At 40.3% G+C, this 18,095-nt stretch overlaps 1 protein-coding gene across 1 annotated transcript; it reads left to right on the top strand.

The window, feature by feature from the left end:
* The first annotated feature begins 16,787 nt into the window (after nucleotides 1-16,787).
* On the top strand, nucleotides 16,788-17,534 carry sox21b (SRY-box transcription factor 21b). The gene has a single exon (XM_062431733.1). It carries the CDS (start codon nucleotides 16,788-16,790, stop codon nucleotides 17,532-17,534), a length of 747 nt encoding a protein of 248 aa, XP_062287717.1.
* Nucleotides 17,535-18,095: the final 561 nt, after the last annotated feature.

Below are 18,095 nucleotides of genomic sequence, written 5' to 3'. Positions count from 1 at the left end.
TCAACTCCCCTTTCTCTTCATACTCCCCCGCCCACTTGCAATCCAGAAATTAATAAAGGAGACATAGCGACACTTTGGAGGGAAACGCTTGCCTCTCCAGCACCTGTTAAACAAATGCACTTAAGGCAGGAATCAAATTGCAGGCAGGTTTAAATTGGTGTAAAATCTTCATTTAGATGATGTCCCCAGGGCCTGCTTATTACTTGAGATTTATATAGCATTAGTTCTGCCTCGCAAATGTGGTGCACCATTCCACCTCAGTGAAATATGAAGAGGTTTGATAAAAAGCTACAACAGATTCTCTCATTAAAAAAACCTAAACCTTTTAAAGATTCATTAATTTAACTTGTGGCATGCAGCTCTGACATGCACAGAGTTGTGTGCTCGTGCCCTTGAGCGTTGTATGTTATACGGTGTAAGATGTTGCAGTGGCTCATCAGCATAGGTTACTCAGAAGAAGTGTGCTTACAAATTAGACTACCTGCAATGCTGAGCGCCTCTCATTGCATTGCAAATGTTATTTTTTAAGCACATGCAGATTCTAGAGTAAGCTAAACATAAGGACATTTCTTTGCACCTGTTGCTGTTTCTTAGTCAAAATCATGTTGCCGAGAGTGGCACACATCATAGTTAAGTCTGGAAGGAAATGTCCACAAAGGCATTTCATTTGTAGCAGTACCCCTATTGAGTATGTCTGTTTCATTCACCAATGTGTTTTGTTCTCTGTCCCTTTCAATTTGTTTACATTTGGCCCCTACTGGAGAGGGACAGTCTATTGATTTATTGTCCCCACTTCCTGAGAGTGGCGTTAAAGAGTGCACAAGGCCCCCCGTCTTCAGGCCCTGCTCTTACATTGTGTCGCCTGGTTGCTGGCTTCTGTTACAGAGACAAGCCAGGGAAAGGCCCAAACAACGCAAGGACCTCACAAGAAAAAAGCCGCATGAAGGCTTGAGAGACAGCACCACAGCACAATGTAGCCTCGTCTGAATAGAAGATGCTGTGGGATGTTTGCCTCCCACAGAGGGATTTTTTTCCTCTGCAGTCTCCCAAATATGTATGTGTGTATGAATATACATACATTACATACATAGCCTATAAAGTGCTGTCTCTTTTATAATTTGTGTGTGTGTGTGTGTGTATACATAAATATATATATGTGTGTGTGTGTGTGTGTGTGTGTGTGTGTGTGTGTGTGTGTGTGTGTGTGTGTGTGTGTGTGTGTGTGTGTGTGTGTGTGTGTGTGTAAGTATATATATATATATATGTGTGTGTGTGTGTGTGTGTGTGTGTGTGTATGTATATATGTGTGTGTCTATATATTTATATATATATGTGTGTATACAGACACACACACATCTATTTATATAATACACACACTATCAGGGTGGTTTGTATTCATGCTTTGTGACATCTCCTTTTGCAGATTGATATTTTTTTATGAAAAGCACCTGTCTGAAATTCTACAGAACAATTTATAAGACTGAAAAGAATCATTTCAGATGAAAGTTGAAATGCTGTTGTAAAATGGCCTTTCACTCCTCTCCCTTGAAGATAAACAATTTCCCATGAATATATGGCTGGGCCCCCTATCTATCACAAAAATCAGAATGTGTCCCATACTGAGCCTATTGTAGTCTATTAAAAGAAATCCTTCCCTGTGGCAACCATTTTGCAGGTTTCAAGTAGATAAATGCCTTCCAAGAGGGATAAGAATGCATTTCTACAAAACTGCATTAAAGAGTAATGTTTGTCAACTACTCAGATAAAAACTTCACAGTCACAATTCTTTTTAGAGGCGGCAAATGCATTGGCAATGTGTAAAGCTGATTGGTCTGGGGAGGCTGCCTACAGGTTAGCAGGCCTCATTTCCAATCTCTGACAGCAATATGTGTCACCGTGCGCTTCATCCCGATTGCTCATGTTGAACACAAACCATGGTCACTCTATATATGGAAATCTCTGTCTTCAGGGCGAAAAAAAATTAAAAAGGTGAGATTGGCACTTTAACCTCCATGCCCCCCTGAAAATATGTTTTAGTCTGATACATTATACTATTGCGAATTATTTATCAAGAAGATACAAGCTTGATATTTCAAAAAAATAATGAGATGTTGAGGTGGCAGCTGGAATGTTCTGGTCCAGCGAGCAGCATCTATGAATCGGGGGAAATGAAGTAAATATGGCGGGCTGGGACACACCATGTGCAGAATGTGAAAGAGTGGAGTGCAGTGCTTTGGTGGCACTGACCAAATCTGTTTTTCCTTTTCTTTCTTTTTTTTTGTGCCTGTCTTTTTGTCTTTGTTGGAATAGTAAAACACACCAAATCTAGACATGCAATGCTGCACGAATTACAAAAACAATTATATATTCATGAATTTTAGTTTTAAAAAGCACTCTCTGCCTGAAGTGCTTTGAGTGCATATACTGTAGATTTTTTTTAAAAGAAAAGAAAATTGAATATCTGTTTTATGAATAATGTCACCTATTGGTGGTTATCAAACAACTCAAAAGATGATGAGAGTCCAACCTGGAGCCTGTAACCTATCAAGCAAAAACAAAACAAGTGTTGTGCTAAGTTGAGTTGAAAGAGCCCACCTGTCGACAAGCTGTATTCAGAGAACAAATCATCCAGTTGTTGCAGTCATACAAAGAGAGTGAAGAGACGAAAATCCATTCACACATTCTGAATACAGTTGAAGTGTGTCTCTCCACAGACGACTGTTATTTGAAAGAACAAAACAGAGAAAGGCTGTGTATTAATTCACTTCAGAGCCTGTCAGTCACTGCTTTCACTCCACTGTTAGTCCCTCATGCCTTGATGAAGACACGGTAATTAAGGTAAACCATTACATGGTTGACTCTTTTAAGTCCCCCACCACTCAAAAATGTGTTTTTGCTTATAGTTACTTAGCATGTGCGTATGAGTGACGTATGTGCAGAGTTAGAAGGCTGTTTTCACATTCATCTCCCGACATTTTCGCTCACCTTAAATCTGACTTTAAACGGTGCGCTACAGTACGAGGATGACTTGTGGCATCATGACTAGTTAACTAGCAGCTAGTTGTGTTCCAGTATGTAACTGTAGACTTTTCAGCAAAGTAAGAAACATTGTCTGCTTATTCATTAAAATTAAAAGTATTTCTATTATAGTATTTATTTTAAATAAGATGCACGGATTTGCCAATATAAATATAATAATATATATATTTTTTGTTTGTTTCACCCTCTGAAGAAACATCAAGCTTGATTGTATATTTCAACTTGTTGACTGAATTAAGCAAATCAAATGACAAGAAAAGAAATTGGTTTATTTCACAGCATCCCTCCTCCCCTCCTCCCCTCCTCGCAAACTCTTGTCTTTGTTTTGATTTATTTCATCCTCTCAGAACATCCCGACGCTTTTCAGGGCCCCCTTTGTTCTTGGTGAAGGGGTCTTTTATTTGGGAAAAATCTCCCATCTCAGACTAACGCTTTGCCTTGATGCAGATCTTCATTAATCTCTGGGGCCGCTGTGGGCTTTACAGCAGCCTGCCGTTTTTGATGGGAATTGAATTTGATACCGTATTGTGGCTTGTATGGAAGCTAACAATGGCCTGTGTTCCTTCCTGTGTCTGTGCACAATCAGAGAGACCCAATTAAATAATTTGGTACAATAAAGGGGAACAAAAGGATACCCAGGCATAAAGTGAGGGCTCCAACATTTGCATTCTACCTATTTCTGTATCATGTTAATTAATTCGCTTTGAAACCACAGGGGAAAGCACAATGGAAAACAGTGCAGCTCATTTCTGAGGATGCTTTATATTCAGGTGACATGCTAAATCAACATTTTACAATAGAAAATTTCACATTTTTCTCTGGAGCATCACAGACAGTTAAAATAAGTTTTCTTTTTTTTAGTACAACTCCTTTTATTTAATAAGTTTTCAATGATGTTAAGTAAACTTCATAATCGAGAGCCATTATTTCCCACTTTTTCATACTGGATTGGGCTAGATTATAAACGGCTCTTATCTGGCTCAGATAAATAATCCCACCTACATTTGAATAGTAGAATCTAAAATGAGTGTGATGATGACCTGCCCTTAATTAACAATGTGTGAATTGTGTGATATATAGCTGCTTTTGTTGATCGTAATATGTCATATTCAATGAAGGGTAAATGAATTATCCATGAGTGGCCCGTGATAAGCTGTGATGGGACCCATATGGAGCTGTCAGTGGACCGCTGGTGGGCTCTCCTAGTCCAGCCGCTGTAATTGAAAGAAATGAGCCATGGAGCTGACACATTAGCAGTCTCCCCAGAGATGGACCACACAACACACACACACACACACACACATATATATCTTCTCACTTTTTAAACATCATCTACTGTGAACAGACTCTATCATACTGTAAGTATAAACCAGACAATGTCAGCCAGGCTGGCGCAGGACAGCACCCTACTGTAAGTGAGACAGGGTGTAAGATTGGGTAGGTCTTCGTCTGGGTTAAGGGGATAATGAGAAACTGCCCTGCAGTGAGTTAATCAGCTCATCGCTCTCTCAGCACTGCCATTTATTTGCTGTTTATTCCCCAGCACAGGGCCCCCAGGGGGAGGCCTGTCTGTGAGGCAGCACCTGCAGCTTCCCTGACGCTTGATTTAGCGCTGTAAATGCTGCTCGTGGGCCAGATTACACTGGACAGTGATCAAACCTTATTTGCACTCTGATTAGACAAACTGCTCCCTGCACTGACTGGGCTAAAGCAATTCTCCTATAGCAATTTTATACTGCTGCCCTGCGTAAAAATGATTAACACTGTCTGGGTGATTGTGGCAGCCATTCACTGTAGCCATATTCCTGCCCAGCACTGATTCTGAGTTGGTATCAGTCCTACTACTACAATCATATCTATGAAAATGTAATGTTTATCAAAGCCTTATCAGGGTAATCAAAGAAATTACACTGTTTTACAGAGTAGTGCTGGCTGATCCTTTCACCTCCCCCCACCCCCCCAACATCTCTTTTCTCTCAGTTTGCCAGCAGAGGTTGAAATAAGTTTTTACACAGAACAATCAGTATATTCATTTCTGGTGTTGCTCCCAATATATATTGGATATATCTTCATGAACTCTGGCAGAAATCCCAAAATATAGCACAGAATACAGTATGGCATGTACATTGGAGATGACACGCTTGTGCACAAACACACGTCAGAAAAAGTCATGCAAACATTTCCTTCGAAGGTGCTGGAGCATGGAAATAATCACAAACACTGCTACTAAGTTGTGTTGTATGAAGATAAAAGTTAATTAGCAAAATCTATCGGCTAGAACAGAGGTCTGGCAGGTGACACTTTTAAATGTGATTCAAAGCAACCTGCAGACACCTAACTGAGCTACTGAAAGACCAAATCTTCTGCCTAAATTTAAATGTGTTGGTCAAAAACAGCTTCATTATTTAATATAAGACAAGAACTCATGATGTACAAATACTGATTAAGAGGAACAATCAAATGTGTTGGGTTCATATTGTGTACATAAGTCATGTTTTTATAGTGTTTACATTTTTTTTGTGACCCCCATGTGCAGCCCATGCATATGCACGCCATGCACAAGCAAACACACACACACACTCACATGCACACACTAAGAGCCAGTATATCCTGTAACCTTCAAACATATTGTGTTTATTATTTAGGCCCCTGTTGCATTCAGAGAGGAAGGCACTCCAGCTCTTTCTTTGTGCCACACATTTTCATGCTTTAGTGCCAAACAAAGCCTGCTCTTTCCACCAAATGATCAGGCCATCTTACATTTTTACACAGTGCACCTGAGACTGAATAGGTACGTATGTAGTCCATTGGCAAGGTCTCTTTTCTTTCATCTGCTTCTATACACTGGATAGCAAAGTATTAATGAAGCCGTTTTCTGATCTGCTCTCAATGATCTCCCAGAATGCCCCTCCACTATTTCTTCTAGTATTTACTGCATTACCATAACCCTGATGCAAGGCCCATTTAGAATCGTGCTCGAGCGACAGGCAAACATATTCAAGCAAAGGGGAATTATTGTGAAGAAAATGTACAATATAAACAGCTGAAAAGAATAGAGAGCAATGCTCATAATGGAATCTGAAAGCTTTTTTCCCCCTCATTGTCTCTCCGTCTTTCTCTAAACAACCTTCCTTTTTTCTGCTATCAGAACAAAGTTCTCAGAGAGAAAATGAAATGCATTCATGCATCCTGAAAGGGGCTTTTAAGGTTGAGTATATCTCAAACAAAAAGGAAGGTGAGCTAAGGCTGGCCTGAGTATGACTCAATGTTTATAACCTTGCCTTGCAGAATTTAAGAATGCTTGGGAAATGAATGAAGCCGACTTTAAAGCACATCACAGCCACAATGCTGGGAGACTTATTGGTAATCATTACGTTCTGTCTGCGTTGCTACAGAGATGTGATGTGTGGTAGATTTTGTTCAATGTTTCTGAATGATTAAACTCAAGCGTTTAAAGTTACAACCTACTGCTGTTGAAATTGAATTGGAGAACTGACACTGGCATTATTTTTTTAAGAAATACATTTTTAGAATAATGTTATTGTATTTTTATTGATTTAGAGTGCTTAAAAGATATGTATCTTGAAGATGAATGTACGCTTACGATAAGATACAAAGAGCATTTTTCTTAGCTGTCAGGCCCCCTCCCATTGCTCCCGGCCCCTTTCTCTCTTTATTTTGCTAACTGGTGCTCAAAGCTTCTCCTCCGCTGACCAAGCATCAGCTTCCCTGCACTGATAAATGGGCTTCTTTGAATTGATGGCAGGCTGGAGGAAAAAGACATAATCCTAGATAATGTGGACACAGTTTTCATTTCTTGTCACCCAATTAAACTGCAATTATCCCAAGTGCAGGAGAGGAGAAAAGTGGAAAGAATGGCCAAAGAATGGGAGAGCGAGGCTCCCTGGGACACTCTCTACCAGACACATTAGCCCAGATTTACTCCATCCTGATAAAAGAGACCCATTTCTAGCACTTGGCAGTGCACAGTGAGTGGCGGACCAGCTGCAACCTGGGGTTTAGAAAAGAATGCCTGTACAATGTTTGTGCCATGCCTCGAAGTGGCTGGGAAGAAAAAGATCAAAATGTATATAGGTTGTCGCCCTGTTAAAGCAATGTGGCGTTTATGGCGCTCCATGTGTCTTTAGCTGAGGACATAAAGGTTTTATCCCCTTAACAGGCCGTATAGATTTTTTAATATTATTATTATGCTAATGTCCAAGACGCATTGTCGGAGGGAACCAAAGTGTGTGTTTTCAGAAACCTTTGTCATCACTGACTGGTCAATGTAAGAACCCTGGAGTTGACTACACAGGGGTTCAAAAACCTTCAAACAATCCCGTAGCTTATCCAAAAGTGCTTTGACCGAGAGCTTGTGTGCACCTACTGTTCCCTGAAAGAATCGACCACTGCTCTAAAAGAAGGGACGCTTCCTCTGTGAATTGTTTGCCTATAGATGAATCAAGACTGGCTGAAACTCTCCTGTGGCACAAAATCTAAGAGGTAAATGAATGTCTTTTGTAATTACTATTCCTCTTAGTAATTATCACATGGGACAATTTATGGATTAACATATTGATTTCACTTGACCCTTTGGCAAGGCTTAATTTGGACAGAGATGATACTTTCGGCTTGTGCTACCAGATGCAAACTGCCCTTGAGACCCCCGTTGGAGCTTTAGCTCTTCAGGCGTGTCACGGCATCTTTAGCCAACGTCCCATGGGATGATGATTTGACACTCACAGGGTCTTGGCCTTTAGGTTTAGCTATCTATTCAATGTGTATCTCTGCATGGATATTGACTTTTGCCAAACATAAAAACTGCACAAGTGAAAACTGAGAGGAGCATTCGTACGAGTAATTCATTAATCTTCACGCAGGCGATTAGCGCTTTGAAGTGTTTGGTTTTTGAAAAAGCCATGTTCCTTGCTTTGCCAGCCCTCCCCTCAGAGGCTGTTAGATAAACATAGGGAATAAACAGATTACTTAAAATCATTAGACAAACATCTTAACATACAAACACATGGCTGCCTGCTTTGGAATGCTGATAAGTGAAGCCCCCCTGCAACGGCATCTAATGATGTTGTCACATGTGCTGCTGTGCAGCGTTGTGGTGGTAATGCATTGCTGATTATGGAGAGGGGAGAATACTCTGTCAAAATATGATCAATATGTCCTATAAGTGCCTCCGCTACTCTGCATGAGTAATGGCTTGATTAAGCTGGCTACACAAGAGAGTTTAGTATAAATGCAGCCTCTCCACTGCTGTGTCCATCAAATAATGAGATCACCTGAGACAGCCACTGTCACGCACCCCTCCACACCCCCCACCACCTTCCCCCTCTTGAACAGGATGTGCTGACAGGACACTTGCCCTCCCATTGATCATATTGTCATTCAAGCCAGTGCTTAGGATGCGCACACAAACACACACACACACACTCACACAATCACGTGTTTGGATACAAAACAGCGAAATGCGGTGCCAATATCACTAATGTTTTTCCTGTGCGTTATGTGTCGGGTATAATGAACTCTTACTTCAGTTGTTGGAAAAGCCACTTGTTTTGTCCTTGAGTTATGTCAGACAACACTGCTGTAAAGGGCTCACCTAGATAGATGTGACATTCAGCTGCAACAATGAGCCATCTGCAGGAACTCAGTTATTTGCCTCTTTTGAAAAGTGGGAGTTTTTTCTCTCTCAATGACATGGTTATTATCTTGGTCACTTAATCTCCTCAAATAAGATTGATTTCTCCTTTCAGGCCGTGTTAGAGTGCCTCTGTCAGAGTACGCTCAGACCATGGGAACCATAGAGTTCCAACGTATCTTCACAATTTTCCCATTTGATGGAGGTCACAGTCACTCAGGCGATTTCTTTGACATACTGATGAGTAGACACACAAAGGTTCTTTCATTGTTACAATTGAGAGAGGAAGAGATGCAGGATTGTGAGTCTGTCATACAAATGTATACATGCACTTTGAATCGGTAGATTATGTTGTACATACTAACAATAAATATAATTGGTATTGATAGAAGTCAAATTCTTTTTTTTCTGTCTGCATCCTGCAGGAAACTGAGCAGACATGAAGGTTAAATGCCGAGTGACTTGACCCTACACTCTTCCATTAGTGGGTCAAAAATGACCTGTGTTAGAATCAATGTTTTTTTATGCCACTTTTTTCATTTTGGTTAAGAATAATCATTTGTGTATTGTGTATTATATTTTGGTCCACACAAGAATGATTTCATGTTTGAAATATTTTTATTTTTCACTTTTTTAACATGTATATATAATCTGTGTGGTCCACAAAATAGTTAGTTAAGAGTTAAAAATTGAAATGGCATGATATCAATAACACGTTTTTGAGGAATAGCTGGAATATGAAATGATAACAACTTTTTATTACGGAGATATTGCAAGAAAACAACCTCACCGGGTCATTTTTGACCCACTTATGCATCTAAGGGTTAATAGTAATTTAGTAAAATGTTGGCCTAGAAAAAAATTACAACAGACAGATACAGCAAGGAGTTGTAAAACAACTGAGGATGGGCAAGATATGTAGTATGTTCCTGGGCTCACTAATGCCATTTAAATAATATCTTTCTTTCCTTTTTGGCCAGTTATATGGCTAGCAAAAAGCTACAGAAAAACAGGATTTAAATATAAGGCAAGTGGGGCAACCAGCAGACAAGTGAGGTAACAAAAAGGTGGCACATGGGTGTGATGGTTTACCTGGGAGAGGGTGCAGCTATGTGAAGGCCTCACTTCCACAGTTAAGATAAAGAAGGGAGGTCAGCATACAGTGTGTCAGTCCATCAAGGTATTGGATATGCACAAATTGATTATAAGCAAATCAAATCAGTCAGTCCCCCCACCACGAAGTAAACCATCCTTAGCCTCCAAGGCGTTAACAAGCAAAATATGGCAAGGCAACAGCCTTCAGCTCATGTACTTTGCAAACAATAGAGGGCCATGACCATGGAGAGGTGACTAGCATTTAAAATGCATGGTGGTAGGGACTCCATCACCTGGAAATGGGAAGAAAGAAACGAATTAAATCAATTAAAAACTGAAGTGTTCTTTAATTAATCTTGACATAATCAAGAAGTAAGGAAGAGAAAAACAATAATGATACACATGAACACCATTTTGCACATTTAATTAGTGATATAATTGCACATAAGGAAGCTTCTGTACTTTTAAGATTATTAAGATAACTCAGTAAGACTTATATTGTTTTTGTATGATACTGAATGGGATTACAGAACATATCAAACAGTCTGTCCAACACTAAGTAATGTTCACTCAAAGAAATATTTATTCACAGTATCATTCAGTCCCACTGTCAAGGTTAGTATTCTGGTATAAACTTAATTGAATGATCTGCTTTTCATTTTACTTTGGTATAATTGTACTTACTCTCTTTTATAACTGGTTGTGTGCAAGACTGTGAGGTCTAACAGGCAGTGGACAATGATTTATATAAATAAAAAATCACTCAAGGTCATTTTTATCAGAAGACCTGTGAGTAATTTGAATGCTTTTTCAACTTGATTTTTCCTTTCTTTGTTTTTGCAGACCTGTGCATTGAAAAGAGTGTGGATTTGAATAAATGTTGACCTTTAATCTCTATTTTTTCCAGTGTTTTCACCTGTTCATTCAACCCCAGATGAACACAAATCCATAGATTTGGTTCTTCATTTCTTATTCATAACATCAGGGAAACTTGTAATAAGGGTCAAAGGTGGTTAATAAACTGGGAGCACTATACTGTCAACTTTAATACAAGTGTCTTTCATGTAGTGTATAACATTGAAGATGAACAAGTCACCCCTTTTCTCTGAAGGACGATGGCACACTATGAAAGCCCCAATAGCATGTTACCGTGCTGCCATGGGTTCAAGGAGATTGGATCACTTTTTGTTTGCGGAGCGGCCTCAATTCAGCTTCCACATAAAGAGAGAGAGACTAGGAGAGGACTGAGAGAGAGCAGTCTTTGTGGGGTTGAAGGCAAGGGGTGGATAAAAAATTGCCTTGGTGCATCAGTTTTCTCTGATCCCAACAGGAACTATAAATGTATCTGAGAGATGAGCTATCTGTGGCGGGCTGTGCCACAAGCAGGCCTTTTCTTCCCTCTGTCCCTATGATGAGTTAGCAGGACCTGGAGTGATAAAGCTGATAGAAGGGCTGCTATCAGGTGGCAGTCTGGGTAATTACAACTCTCTATTTGGGGCTTTGCAGTGATGCTGTGGCGATAAGGGGAATATAATGAGGAAGAAAGGCCAGCGATAATGTATCCGCTAAATGGTTCAAAATAGTCTGTCATGGGAAAAGTCATCTCAGAGCCTGGAGGGAAACAAGTATCTGTGGATTTAAACCACAGGGCTCTGCGACAGAGAATATGTGGAAGGTTTAAGCCAAACATTTGCCCTGTGGGGGGTAACAGCAATCAGAGTTCAAAAATCAGACTTTTCACAAAGGGTAGGATCGGCCGTTTTTTAATGATCCAGGAAGTCGTTTGATTGCTGCTGCTATTTTGTTTGTGCCTCAGGGTGTGGAAGATATTCTGCAGTGTGAGATTACATATAATACATTGACAAGCAGCAGTTTAAATACGAAGGTCTTATCAATCTCGTGGACTCCACATCCTTCTGTGCCGCCATTCTCCCTCCATAATGTGCTTTCAAAGTTTGTTGTATCTGTCAGCTCAGGTCCTCGAAGATTGAACTGACAATCACTCCTCTTTCTTCCCTCTTTACCATCTTTCAAGCACACACACACACACACACACACACACACACACACACACACACACACACAAACACACACACACACACACACACACACACACACACACACACACACACACACACACACACTCACTCACTCACTCACTCACTCACTCACTCACTCACTCACTCACTCAATCCTCAGGGCCATTTGCCTGTTCAAGTCCCAAGTCTTCAATACACACACAGTGTGCAGTGTGTTCTATCTTGTATGGCGTTTTCATTGTGAATTACAGATCCCCACACTAGGGATCATGACCACTATCAATAGTATTTTCCTTAATGTGATTAAGTTAATACTGTGCTCTATGAGAGGATTATTTCTCAATTCCTCTTGATATGCGTAATATTTAGGTTATGGTTGAGTAAATATTTTGGTTCTTCACCAAAATAATTCCCACTGAGACAAAGACATGAAAATCTGCCCTAAGGAGCAATAAAGACTGTATAATTAGAATGATTAAAGAACTGCACAACTAATTTGGCACTTATTGAATATATTTTGAGAACAACATTCAAAATAGGTCACATATTTAAACCACAAAAAAATATTAACTTTATTCATATTAATTATGTATTTATTCAGACATTCTGTGTGACTCATTTGAAGTGATGCTGAAGTCGGCATTGTCTCTTTACCAATCCGATCATTATATTGCCTTGCACTTAAGCATATTTTCTACGTATTGTAGAAGCTTTAAAGGGACCTCATTAGACAAAATGACTTCTAATCTAAATGCAATCATCTTTAAATAGTAATCAATTGGGATCCCTCACAACGTTAAACTGTTTGTCATTGGCACTTTATCAAAGGCTCACTTAAGATAAGATTCTGCAGCTTAATGGCGTGTGATAGTGACAAATTGACTTTTAATACATCATGCAGAGAACACCTTTGTCTTTCAGTGTATGTATATATGCTCCTCTAGAAAATGTATTTCCATTTCTAAGATTTTGTTTCCTTGTTTAAAATCCCAGCATCTTTGATATTGGATATCTTTGTCTTAATCTTCCTCAGTTGCAATTTATTTCACCAAATGATTAACAAAAATAGGCTACACGATGAAAAGGGTTAACTGCAGTAATTATGTTTCAAACAATACAAGAAAATGATTTATATTCCCCCTTCCTTATAGATTCAGTGTTGTAACATCAACCATGCTTTTAAATATGTTCTCAGCTGAATTAATGAAATATTTTTGGTCCAGATTTATTGTGCTTTGTGGTATAAATCCTTAATCTGGAAATCTAGCGTAAAAAGTGGAGCATGTTCATATAAGGATTAATAAAAATCATCAGATGAGAATGAGATGACTACCTTTTACTGTGAGGAGGTGCATTCACTGCCTCTCTGTCTTGGCCCGGCCTGCATGGGAGCAGCAGAGCTGAAAGGGATGGGGAAGAGCTGTGATCAGACAAGAAGAAAGAAACCACATCAGGTACACAATCAGGACCCCTCCCTCTCCCTTTCTTCCAGCCTCCCCGATAATGAACAAACTTTCATGTTGCAGTAAATACTCTCCACTCTGTGGGGTTTGAAGTGGCAAACACAAGATATTGTTGTTTACCCTGCTCACTTTTTTTCTTTTTTTCTTTTAACCAGTCAAAGAAAAGCCATCTGATAGCAAGAGGTCAACTTGTGTTCCCTTGGAATCAATTTATTTAAAGTAAAAGATTTAATTCCCCTCCCTCCTCTTTCAACATTGCCACAGTGGAGAATAACAGCGAACACTTTGAAAAGAAAAAGGAGGTAAAGTACTCATCATACAATATTCTTTATAGATGAGTGCTTTTTATGCAAACTGGGATTATCCAGGGATCCTCATCAATCCGCTTTATAATTTGTTGTGCTTTCTCCCAGAGTTAGTGGAGTGTCGAGCAGAATAAACTGTTTGGTGCTATCATGAAGATTCTTGCACCTCCGGGGGCTCCTATTTCAGAGTGATGGCTTTAGCACTTTAGAGTGAACTGTGTGAGATCTCTCTGGGTAGGAAAATGGCCCCATGGGCTTGTTGTTGCTGCTGTCTGCCTTCTATTTGCATGATATTTTTCTATTCAGTCTTATCATCAGTGTGCTGTGAGGTGGGAGTGCTGGCTCCGTCTCAGAGGCTGGACTCAGGCTTTATCGGCAGGTAATTCTCCCACTCTCACTAACTCATCTTGAATTATTTAAGTGTCATTTCCAGGAACACGGTGGAGGTAAAGAGGGAAAAAACACAGACTGGAGTGTTGTTGATGTTATTTTTGTTTTGTTTTATCTGATCTTAATTAAAATCACCAAATTGAATAAATTAATGTTTTTTTCAGTCTGTAAAAAATAATAAGGATTATCTTAAAAATGATGCAACTAATCTTGACATTTTGAAGAGTAGATAATGACTCAACTAAAAAAAAAAATCTAAAAAAAAATCCAGTCATAGAAAAGAGAGGCCGTGCATTCTTTTGGAGCGAGACAGTGAGGAAAGGTATTTTTCTACAAGGTCAAATAATCATAAACAAAATTATACGATGAAATTAAACTGCAGGGAGAAAAATGAAAAATTAGAAAATCTCCAGATAGGCCAGTGAAAAGCAAGCGTGCACACACACACACACACACACACACACACACACACACACACACACACACACACACACACACACACACACACACACACAAACACACACACACACACACACACACACACACACACACACACACACACACACACACACACAAACACACACACACACACACACACACACACACACACACACACACACTCATTCACACTTACATGAATTGCACTTAAATACTGTCAACTCCCGATAAGAACTTCCCACCGTAACTTATTCATACAATTCATAGCAATTTTTGCCCGTTTTGTGTCATGAGAGGCATGTGCTCTTGCAGAGTAAGTGGAGCGCTTCATTGCAAGGAATGTTATCGAGGTGAATGACAAGCCGACAAAAAAAAAGAGGCGCACGGTGTTGAGAGATGCTCCGACTCAGCTCAAGCTGCAGGTTTGTCTCTCATCTGGTCCTTTCTGGCGCGGATCATCCCCACCTTGTCAGGTTTCTTACTTGAGACAATAGAGCTATCCCTCAGTGAGGTTTTATCCCCCGCTGCAATAAAAACAACTCTAATCCTTGTTAACAGAATTTTTTTAACAAACTCAACATGCAGCAATCAAAGGGGCGCTCGCAAATTGCGCTTCACTTTGGGATAGGTGTGCGTCATCACTCAACTTTCACCCCGTCAAGAATAGGCGACACATTTAATGTCAAATGTAATTATTTGTCAAATGTATTATTATTATTATTATTATTATTAATAATAATAATAATAATAGTAATAATAATAGTAATAATAATATTGTTCTTATTATTATATGTTAGACCATATATTGAGGAAACTGTCCAAATAATAGAATAAACCGTTAAAAAAAATTCATTCATATCCTAATTGAAACGCTCGACCTAAAGCCTAATTCCTCATTTATATTGTTGTCCAATACAGCCCTTCTCTATTTCTTTGTGTGTGTGTGTGTGTGTGTGTGTGTGTGTGTGTGTGTGTGTGTGTGTACATATATAATTATGTACAACGGAGAAGGTGCGAGAACAAACCACTTAAACCTACAATTTACTCAACAAGTCCTGCAGATAACTGTAATTGCTTAGTTGAATATTCGACAACCTCATTTCAGTTGTCGATTCGCTGCCCTTGGGAAAGTCCTTTGAAGTGAAAGTGAAAAGGGGGGATTTCAGGGAAGTAATTAATTTCACCAAGCGCGATTAGAAACACTTCAGACCTCCACGACGTTTGCGTATTTACGACAAAATGCCACAATATCAGAAAATTAAAGAAGACATTCTTCACCTTTTCTTGTCGTCTACTTCACGCATGCTTTTTTTTTCAATAACAGCGGCGCCCATTGGGGAAAAGGACAGGATGAAAGGTGAGGAGGTAAAAGTGACACCAGCTGATACAAGCTGGTTTGATTGTCAATGAAACAAAAAAAAGACACCGAAGACGCGATTAGGCGTGTGGTGATAAATGTTTTACACTTAGGAGAGTGTCTGTGTGTTTTTCCAGTATTTGATGGCCCAGATTCAAGGCAAGTTGAGCAGCAACTTCAGAGACACGCGCCTGTCGACAGCAGTCATCCTATCTGCACATGCTGCCATCCATAGGTACACCAGGTGAAGAAGTTAATGGCTTTAATTGAACTCAACAGCTGCGAGTCCACGGCCAGTTTGATCATTACAATAAACACAATTAAAATATCAAAGTAATTAGAGCAAATAACACCGAGGTCGCCTCTTTGAGTTGAAACACTGATATTGTAAATAAAGACAGCCTCTGTAATAGGTGACGCGTTTCCCCTTCAACTCAGGGTGGGAAATTAAAAAAAACCAACAAAAAAAAACCGTCCACCAGTCATTTGTGTGCTCCAAGCTAATGCGCATGCGTTAGCGGCACTTTCACTACCTGCCACACAAGCCTGTATTTCACATGGGGCAACCGGGAGTTATCATCCACTTGCGTAAATGCTGCTGCTGAGTGGTGGTTGACAGTCTCAGGCGACAAGAGGAAAACAAGACAGCGGTTTTCTCTTTCTCTCTCTCTCGTTCTCTCTCTCTCCTGTTTGCTAAAGGCGTAGCCTACTGCTGATGGATGCCACCATGGAGCAGAAAACATAAATTGAGCACTCGTACGGACGCTGCCAGTTGTACTTTTTTTCTGAAGATAATCCGCGGTGGGATGAAGAATTGAAGTCTTAAGTAAGTAGCCAGAAACATGAGCTGCTGCTGTTGTGAATCTGTGACTGAATGTTAAACTTTATGAAGGAGCCATGTGGGTGATTTTGTACTGATTTTGCAAGTTATCTAGGCTACTTGCTTTGGTTCGTTTTATTTATGTATGTGTTTGTTTGTTTGTTTATTTTTCCCAGAGAGTTTGTCAGAACATGTCAAAACCAATGGATCACGTCAAACGCCCGATGAACGCTTTCATGGTTTGGTCCAGAGCCCAGCGAAGAAAAATGGCTCAGGAAAACCCGAAAATGCACAACTCCGAGATCAGCAAGAGGTTGGGAGCGGAGTGGAAACTTCTCACCGAGTCTGAGAAAAGGCCATTCATTGACGAAGCCAAGCGGCTGCGAGCGATGCACATGAAGGAGCACCCAGACTATAAATACAGACCGAGGCGGAAGCCCAAGACTCTGATGAAAAAAGATAAGTTTTCTTTCCCGGTGCCCTACAATCTCGGGGAGCACGACGCGCTCAAAGTGAACGGGTTTACCGCTGCAACACTTTCCGAGTCCGTCCTTGGGAACCCTGATAAGGCAGCAGCGGCGGCAGCAGCCGCAGCAGCCAGGGTGTTCTTCAACCCATCCATGTCCACGAACCCTTATTCCTTTTTCGACCTGGGATCCAAGATGACTGAGCTTTCCCAGCATTCGTTTCCGTACGCGTCTCCGTTGGGCTACCCGCCGGGAGGCGCCACGGCTTTCACCGGGACTGGCAGTGTAGGTGGCGGGACGCACACCCACACTCACACACACCCGTCCCCTGGAAATCCGGGCTACATGATCCCCTGTAACTGTACGACCTGGCCCTCAGCAGGACTCCAGCCGCCCTTAGCATACATCCTGCTGCCCGGCATGGGAAAACCTCAACTTGAACCGTACCCTGCATATGCTGCGGCGTTATGATAGGCCCACTTTGGACTTCTAAGAAAAATGAAATGTGAAAACAAGACAAACAAAAAAGCTATCCATGCAAGAGTTTTATTATGCATGCACAAACTTGTACATGTGATGAAGTGCTCGTCGTCTCAGATATCACATGTGTATGTATATTGATTAATGCCTTTATCTAAGGTAATGCTTATTTAGAGAACTCTCTAATCTATTATTACTCAGCCATCACCCCTCACAACCCAGAGGGAAAAAGGACTAAAAGGATGGCAGGTATCAGAGCAGTTTGTGAATTTTTTGAAAGGTACCCTGTTCGATTTCTATCTTTTTCTTTTTCCCAAAGTTGCACCTGCTTGACAAACCTGTTGGAATCAATGGCAGCATATACAATGCCCACGTTAATCACATGATCATAACATGTCCTCCCAGATAAGATGTTGCAGGCTGATGGGGTTATAATCGATCAAGGAGGATAGTCACAGCATTTCCCTTTCCCCTCTTGAATGACTGTAAATGTGTACAGACAAAATGACTCTAGTTTATTTGCCGTTATAGGCTTTTAGTGTTTGAGATAGG

This window comes from Scomber scombrus, chromosome 13 (genome assembly GCF_963691925.1).
Source record: "Scomber scombrus chromosome 13, fScoSco1.1, whole genome shotgun sequence".
Taxonomy (NCBI): domain Eukaryota; kingdom Metazoa; phylum Chordata; class Actinopteri; order Scombriformes; family Scombridae; genus Scomber; species Scomber scombrus.
The sequence above is the reverse complement of the archived record's forward strand: the minus strand, read 5'-3'. Positions and strand labels throughout refer to the sequence as shown.

Bases quoted from the DNA above. Each gene is read 5' to 3' on its own strand.
- sox21b (XM_062431733.1), top strand. From the start codon at position 16,788: ATGTCAAAACCAATGGATCACGTCAAACGCCCGATGAACGCTTTCATG.